Raw genomic sequence first — 8,661 nt, forward strand, 5'->3', positions numbered from 1 at the left:
CTAGAAACCAGGGGCCACATTGTCTTCAGTGTCAGTATTACAAGTGACTAAGAGGGAAGTAGGAAAAGAGGGAGAGGAAGAGAAGAAAGAGTAGATGGAGTGAGGGAGAAAGGGAAAAAATAAGGGCAATGAAGGAGAAAATAAAGTTTAAAAGGAAGTTAGACAGTGAATAAATGGACTAGTCAGGACTCAAAAGCATTGACTCACACATAAAAATCTTAGCATATAAGTTACGGTCAAAAAAGGGCAAGTGAGCTAGGCACAGTGGCTCACATCTGTAATCCTAGCACTTTGGGAGGCTGAGGCAAGTGGATCACCTGAGGTCAGGACCAGCCTGGCCAACATGGCAAAACCCCGTCTCTACTAAAAATACAAAAATTAGCCAGGCGTTGTGGCACATGCCTGTAATCCCAGCTACTTGGGAGGCTGAGGCAGGAGAATTGCTTGAACCCGGGAGGCGGAGGCTGCAGTGAGCCAAGATCACACCACTGCCCGCCAGCCTGGGAAACAGCGTGAGACTCCATCTCAAAAAAAAAAAAAAAAAAGGGACAAGTGATATCGGCTGGGGAGTTATGTTCCAAGATCAAAGCAGGGGCCTGGTACATTGGTCATAGGCCCAACTGGCAGCAGACACTCTTATAAAAGTCACCGCGGGGACTGGGCACGGTGGCTCACGCCTGTAATCCCAGCACTTTGGGAGGCCGAGACGGGCGGATCACCTGAGGTCGGGAGTTTGAGATCAGCCTGACCAACATAGGGAAACCCCACCTCTACTAAAAATACAAAATTAGCCAGGTGTGGTGGCACATGCCTGTAATCTCAGCTACTCGGGAGGCTGAGGCAGAATTGTTTGAACCTGGGAGGTGGAGGTTGCGGTAAGCTGAGAACGTGCCATTGCACTCCAGCTTTGGCAATAAGAACAAAACTCTGTCTCAAAAACAAAAAACAAAAAACGTTACAGTGGTCGTCACAAAGTCTCCAAGTCAGAAAGGAGTCAGACCAAGCTTCCCAGACTGAGAGGGGATCTGTAGACCTAGCTTGATAGTGGGTATAATGAAGAGCTTGGCCTTGGGATCAGACATACCTGAATCAAGTCCCAACTCTGCCAATAGGTCTGGTCATTTAACCTCACAGAATTTTCTTGCCTTGAACATGGGGACATTACTACCTTAAAGGATAGTATGAAGATTAGAGATAAGAGGTGTACAATAATTGGCACTTAGTAGGGTTTAGAAGATAGTGATCTTTATTATTAGGGTGTGTACCAACTCACACACACGTTTGGGTGACTATATGTTTAAAATATATTGTGTGGAGATTTTCAAGGAATTGGAAAACGTGTATGAAATAAAAGTGCTTGGTAAACAATGAAGTACCCTATAAATATAAAGGAATCATTTGGGAAGTCTTTTGTAGTTGGACAAAATACAGGACTTGAATTTGGGCAGCAGTTCAGGTCCTACACTCTGCATTTACTTGCTCTGTAACCTTGGGCAAGTCACTTTCTTCATCAGCCTAGTTCTACATATGGCAAATGCAGGTCATTGTTAGTTGCTGTGAGAATTCAATGAGTGTAAAGTTCCTAGCACATCTCTTCCTGGTGAACGGCAGGGTCCCCATGTTAGGCAAGGTTATGGGTGATGTCAGTTCCAAGCCTGGTGCCAGAATCACACTCTGCCAACTGGCTACAAATGAAGAGGGCCCCTCACTCTGGAAGAGTAGGGCCCCAAATTCACAAGAGAGGTAGACAGAGGTCTTTTGTATTTGTTAGAGGAAGGGCTCTTTTGTATTTGTTAGAGGAAAACTGGGTGAACACTAAACTTCGATGTAGAAAACACTGAAATCTGCCATGTGGAGCCAGGCCTAAACCAGGAGGACAGGAAACCAGACAGAATCCGTGCTAAGCTGTTTCAGCCTTGGGGACTAAACTATTGCTACTAAAAGCAAAGACTCTCATTATGGGTTTTAAGATTTCTCTCACCTTATCCCACCCTTCACCCCCTACTCCCTGTCACTGCCATTCTTCCTACGCACAGAGTAAGTGCTCAATCAATAACGCTGAGGGCCAGGTGTGGTGGTGTGCACCTGCAGTCCCAGCTACTTGGGACACTGAGGTGGGAGGATCACTTGAGCCCAGGAGATCAAGGCTGCAGTGAGCTGTCATCACAGCACTGCACTCCAGCCCGGGCGACAGAGCAAGATCCTGTCTCAAGATAAAGTTGACCTCAAAATAAAGTTGAAAAGGTTCTCATGCTTGGTACTGACTTTCCGCAGAGCAAATGGTCCAAGGCCATATTAAGAGGCCACACTGGCTCCTACCTCCAGGCAAGTCTCCTAAGTGGCTCCTCCTTCAGAAGCTAAAAGGTAAATCTGGTGAAAAGAGCAACAGCTGGCAGTCAGGGAGGCCCAAGTTTGAACTCTGCTCCACAACATACTTGCTGTTATGACTTCACAGCAAGTGACTTTATCTTTACTCACTTCCATGTCCTCTTCTTATTCCTTTGAGGGTTGCTGTAACAACTACATGAGATAAAGAATGTAAATGTGACTGATGGAAACAATTGCATGTAGTGGATGCTCAATTACTGTTAGTTCCTTTCCTTTCCCCTTTCTCTTCAAAGGCCCCAGAAACTCAGTCGGCTTTCTTTTGCTTTCCAGAGCATCTACCCATCTGTCTTTCTTAGAATTCAACTCCCTTCCAGAGTGGGTTCAGTGGGACAATCTCCCCAGCTCCCCACTTCCCCAAATAAGTACACGGGTCCTTTTCATTGAAGGGTTTTACTGCTAATCACTCTGGGGAAAACAGAGGCAGGTTGGGGAGGTTGGGGGAGGGATAACAAGTAACAAACATTGGGGAGTGTGAAGGTCCCTGGGTCATGGCTCCCTGAGGGTTTCCCTTTCATTTCTAAGGCAGGACCTCAGATCTCTTCTCCAGACCAAGGAGGCCCCTTCCATTGAGAAGGTCACTCCTCCCAGCCCAGAGATCTAGAAGCAAAGTTGGGGCACAATAGGTGGGAACTAGCAGGACACTGCAGTGCACTCCTACCTAAGCAAGTTCACAGACAATTTGGAGAACCTTCAGATAGTGACACCCATCTCATAGGTACTTCCTCAAAGGCCAGGGGACTGCTGCCTTAATGACACGAGCATGTTCTGAGCCTACCCTATTTCTCTTTCACCCCAAGAAAGTGAAGCCAAGACTGGGTCCTCTGACTTTTCAGCATGAGAAATTGGCCTGGAAAGAGGCAAGGGTTTTTACTCCAGAGTCCCTTATCAGGATTTCCTGAGATCCTGACTTCAGAGGCAATACAAAACCATTCTCCAAAGTGGGATGAAGGGCTTGAGGTCAAGGTAGCAGCAGCAGATGCTCAAGATCTTCCTCCAATAGGTTGGGGTCTCTCGCTCTCTCTCCCTCACTCTAAATGGGGCTCTCCTTCAGCTGGAATCTTTCCCAGCATGCTCGCCCAAGTGAGTTTTCTGGTGGCGGATGAGATTTGAGCTCCGGGAGAAGTGTTTCCCGCACACAGTGCACCGGTAGGGCTTCTCCCCTCTGTGGGTCCTCTGGTGAGCTCCAAAGTTGGAGATATCGCTGAAGGTCCGCCCGCACTCAGTGCACTCATAAGGTCTCTCACCTGTGTGGGTGCGGTGATGCACGCCAAAGCTGGAGCTGTTGCTGAAGCTCTTCCCACACTCACAGCAGATGTAGGGCGCTGGCTCCAGGTGGGTCCGGTGATGCACAGCTAGTGTGGCGCTCTGGCTGAAGCTCTTGCCACAGATGTCACAGCGGTATGGCCGCTTGCCTAGGTGATCTTGCTGGTGTGTGGTGAGGTCTGAGCGCCGCCGAAAGCTCTCCTGACACTTGGGGCATTTGTAGTGTTTCTCTTCCAGGTGGATCCGCTCGTGCCGGATGCGGTTGGAGCTTCTCGAGAAGCTCTTGCCACATTCAGAACACTTGTAAGGCTTCTCACCAGTGTGGATCCGCTGGTGTGTTCTCAGGTTGGAGGTATTATTGAAGGTTTTGCCACACTGGGCACATATAAAGGGCTTCTCATCTGCCTCATGCCTTGGATGAGCAATGGGATCCCCTGGCTCTCGAGCCGGGACAGTGACTTTCTGCCATGGTTTTTTTGGATGAGTTTCTTGCAGTTCATCCGACAGGCTCTCTTGCCCATGCTCCTTCTCCCCAGGTGGGATCCAAGAACCCTCTGAGTCATCCACTCTCCAAGGCTTACCCCCTTCCCCTTCCTCAGGCAGGTGTGGTTCTGGACTCTGCTCCTTCTCACTGCCCATCTCTGAACCCTGAGAATGAACACAAATGGCCAACACCTTTATTCTTTGGGTTGGGCCAGATCACAGGGAATCTTTTGTTCAGTTTGAAGGGTATACACCTTCCCCATGGGACCATCCATTAGAAATAACTTCAATCAACTGGAATACTTGGATAGAACAACTTTACTTGCTACCTTTTAAGTGACAAACTTTCAGAGCTATTTAAAGCTACCCACCAGAGCAAAAAGAAGGCACCGGCTTTGTCCACCACCACCAGATGATATTTGTGCCATTTGAATAATGTCACTCTTCTTGATACCACTAAGCAACGACAATCAAGACTATAATTCATGGGCAAGTAGAAGAGCTTTCATTTTGGGATAAGTGCAATTTTTCTGCCTAACTGTAAGTTAACTGTAACTCTTTTTATGTTTAATCCTTTTTGAAAAGCCTTCCTTACAAGTATCCATCTATTTGCCAGATTTCAAAATGAACAAAACAAAACCTCTAAATCTTGAGGCTCTCCTAGGTGACAAGGCCCAGCTTTGCCTTTTCTTGAGATTTCTGCCACTGTACCCCTCTCCAGACCACAGCAGAATCTAGCAAGTAAACATCTGGGTTAATACCTGGGACCTCCAGGACCTACTGTAGGGCCTGGGCTGTGTTTCTTCTGATCAGTCAGTGCCCTCCACTACATTCTCAAACACCACACAAAGCCCCACCCACTGCCCCCCCCCGCACACACATGCATGCACACAAGCAAGCAGAATCACACATACACACTCACACCATACACAAAGCCACATTCTCATGTGACAGTATACTCACATACCAGACACACTCACATTCTCATACCACACACACAACAGCCACACAACTACACACCACACACCTACACACCACACACAACCATACATTATCACACCACACACATACACACTACACACACATTTAGCCACATGCCACGCCACACACATATAGTTACATGTATGTCTACACACATATACCCACACACCACACACAAGCACACACTCACATACCAAGTACACACAAAGATAAACACAGACACAGACACACAAACCACACTCCCCACACTCCACCCCAAAACTAAACACATAAGAGTGCCCAGTACAGGCCTTGATTTGTGCAAACATCAGCAAATGTGTGCTAAGCCTCACAGACTCCTTTAGGTTCCTACAGCCAAGGACAGGGAAAGAGCTGGGGTGAAAAGTACCTCTGATGAGAGTGAAAGCATTTCCTCCAGGCCTTGAAGAAATAAAACGACATTTCAGCAGAGTGAGCTGGTGAACAGAGTGACATGAACAAAGGGATGAGGGAGGGAAGCACAAACTATCACAGGACACTGATGATAGAAAATGAAAGACTGATAATTCCTTCAAGTCTACAAGTATTTCTGGAAAAAAACACAGAATGAAGAAAGAGGTACTGACTACATTTAGGGCTGGATTACAACTGTGACACATACTAACTTTACTACTCTCTGCAAATTATTCAACCACTCTGAGCTTAAACTCCCTCATCACTAAAATTGTGATACCTACCCACACTACAAGACTTTGTATTAGAAAAAAATGCCTGTAATACTCAGCAGAGTGTGTGACACATGCTGTCAATCAGCACATAGCAGCTGCTGTTACAACTGTTGAAGACATTATATCCAGGCCCTGTGAAGAACACAAGAAAAAGATCTTTTAAACGATCTCATTCAGAAAAAACTTTTAACTTAAAAATAGCATAAAACTGTATATAACCTTCTAAAATGTCAAATACAGACAGACCCTCAACTCTTTATAAGAACCAGAGAATGACAAGCTTTTTCTGTAAAGGGCCAGATAATATTTAGTAAATATTTATGGCCATGGGATATCTGCTGTAACTATTCAATTCTGCCACTGTATCATGAATCATTAAAGCAGCCATAGATAAGATAAAGGAGTAAGTGTGGCTGTGTTCCAATAAAACTTTATTTAAAACAGGAAGTGAGCTGTAATTTACCAATCCCTGTTAGTGTTCCTTGAAGAATTTAGATAATCAATATGAAAAATAATTGACTTGCTTTACTTCCAAAAATGCAAGTAAACATGAGAAACTATTCCGTGATACTTAGACACTGTTTCCTGACCATCCTTTTAAAAATTTAAGTCACTCCCACGCTCCCAGTCCCCCTGCCCCATAGCATATCTTACCTTCTGACATTTTCTTTATGTCAATTATTTATTGTCTGCTTCCCTAAAACATAAGTTCCATGAGAACTGGTGTCTTTGTGTTTTTTTGGGGGGTGTTTTTTTTTTTTTTTTTACAATTTACCAATGTAAACTCCTAGAGTAGTGGCAGCCATATACAGTAGATCCTTCATAAGTATTTGTTGAATGAGCTGAATAAAACACCAGCTCTGTCTTCAGAACCCAGTTCATGGTTACTTGTGTCTATTCTCACCCACTTTTCCTCAGCAATCTCCTGATTCCTGCCTTTCTCCTTTATGCACTCACAGAATCTTGTGCTTGCCTTATAGTGGTTTGCAATTACCTACTTACATGTCTGTTTCTACTAGCAGTTTATAAGCAACTTGAGGAAAGGGACTGGGTCATATTAGTAATCTCCTTCTGCAGCATAAAGCTGGGTGCTCAAATGTCTTTGAATGTATAAGTGACAGAATGTGATCTTAATTTACGCCACCATCCCCCACCCCCTGCCCTGCTCCCATCTGACCCACGGCTACAGTATCTCTATGCTATGAGCTATTTGGCCTCCATTCCAAAATTGCTATTCTGAGAACCTATAATTTACCAAGCTCCAGCTCTACCCAGGGCTGGATGCTAGGTCAATGTAAGAGCAAAAGGATTTAGGATTATGATTACCACTCACAGTTTGTGATACAGTATAGTGACACAGACCATGAACTCCAGAAATTGTCTTACAATGCAGAAGGTTAAGTTCAGGGGACAGGGGCAGGAACTGGGCCTTAGTCACCTTTGTACCCACTCCTCAGTGTCTAACACAGCACTGGCACATTATTAACATTTTTCAAAGCTCATATCAAATGCTAAGCTGTGAACTTAGCACCATACATGAATCATCTAATTTCACTTCACATCATCCTTATTTTAGAGATGAGAAAGCTGAGGCTCAGAGAAATTAAGTACCTTGACCAAGGGCCCACAGCAAGTAAGTGGCAGAACTGGGGCCTATGCCCATCACTTCAAAGCCAGTGCTTTTAACCATTATACCAGTACTGAAGGAAAAAAGGAGAGAAGACGGGAAGGAAGGAAATAAATAAAAACAGTACCGCTGAAGTTCACATGACACAGGTGTATCTCCCTGATGAGATCAGGGTTGAGCAGTTTCATGGAAGAGTAGGTATTTGACCTAAGACTTGCAGGATGGGTAAGACTGGGACGCGCAGAGATAGAGAGCCAATTACCTACTGAGACGAGAATGAAGCTGAAGTACAGAGGCACTTTCACATCACACTGCAGAGATTTTGGGGGAAAAGGGGTCTATTGGGCTTTGTCTTCCTGGGGGCTCAGCTGCACAGAGAGAAGCATAGGTGGAAGGGGCTGAGAAGTGGAGAAGGGGCCAGGTCTAAGAAGTAAGAGCCAAGAAGATGGGGCTAGTGATCACAGATGATGACGGTGAAGGGGCTAGGTTAAAGGGAAGGGGCTAAGCTATAGTGCGGTATGGAGGGCCAAAGTTACAGGTCTTTGGGGCCAAGTCAAGGGCTGCGGGGAGGAAGGGGAGAGAGGAATTGTGAAAGACCAAGGGCAAAGTGTTGACGAACAGGGTAATTGTACAGGGAAGCTAGATAACGGATCAAAGATAGAGGAGGACCAAGGAAGCCAGAGGGTCGCAGGAGCTGGTCAGGGAAGAGGGAGCAAAGACTGCCAGAAGTGTCATAGGGCCAGGGCCCAAGAGGCTGGGTTGTGTGTTGTGGGGCGGGGAGAAGCCAATGGCGGAGGCCCAAGGGGACAAGAGCTGGTTTCAGAGATTGCCGGCGGGCTTGGGGCCGGAGGGGTGGGAGAGGAGGAAGGGCTGATCCTAAACGTATGGTCAGAGTGCCGTATACTCAAACCCAACAGAAGGGCCGGGGAATAGGGTGGGGACAGCCACCTGGCTGCGTCGGCCGGGGACCAGGGCCGAGGGTCGGGGCGGAGGGACCACAAGGCCCCTTGGCTTCCCACTCGGTCCAGGGAGCAAAGCAGCAGCCTCCAACTCCTCGGTGAGAGTGAAGTGGCCGTGTACAGAGTTTCCCGCGAAGTCGTGTCCGCCTCCCCCCGCGACCTCGGGCCCAACCCGGACCCACCTCACTCCCGCCGCTCGGTCAGGGACAGCACCGCCTCCGTAGGCAAGGGAAGGCGCTGGGGCCGGAGCCGG

General features: G+C 46.9%; 1 protein-coding gene across 4 annotated transcripts; it reads right to left on the minus strand.

Annotated features, from left to right (window-relative positions):
- Positions 1 to 1,223: 1,223 nt before the first annotated feature.
- Positions 1,224 to 8,661, minus strand: ZNF691 (zinc finger protein 691). 4 transcript variants are annotated; one of them, XM_007979130.3, is made up of 3 exons: positions 8,591 to 8,661; positions 5,832 to 5,954; positions 1,224 to 4,299 (listed from the first exon to the last, which is right to left on the minus strand). In XM_007979130.3, the coding sequence occupies exon 3, from the start codon at positions 4,288 to 4,290 to the stop codon at positions 3,436 to 3,438; it is 855 nt and encodes a 284-aa protein (XP_007977321.1). In that variant the 5' UTR covers positions 4,291 to 4,299; positions 5,832 to 5,954; positions 8,591 to 8,661; the 3' UTR covers positions 1,224 to 3,435. The 4 variants fall into 4 exon arrangements, with proteins under 4 accessions (XP_007977321.1, XP_037853961.1, XP_007977322.1 ...); XM_037998033.2 differs by having other exon boundaries at positions 4,506 to 5,954; XM_007979131.3 differs by lacking the exon at positions 5,832 to 5,954 and having other exon boundaries at positions 8,591 to 8,649.

Source organism: Chlorocebus sabaeus, chromosome 20, assembly GCF_047675955.1.
Source record: "Chlorocebus sabaeus isolate Y175 chromosome 20, mChlSab1.0.hap1, whole genome shotgun sequence".
Lineage (NCBI taxonomy): Eukaryota > Metazoa > Chordata > Mammalia > Primates > Cercopithecidae > Chlorocebus > Chlorocebus sabaeus.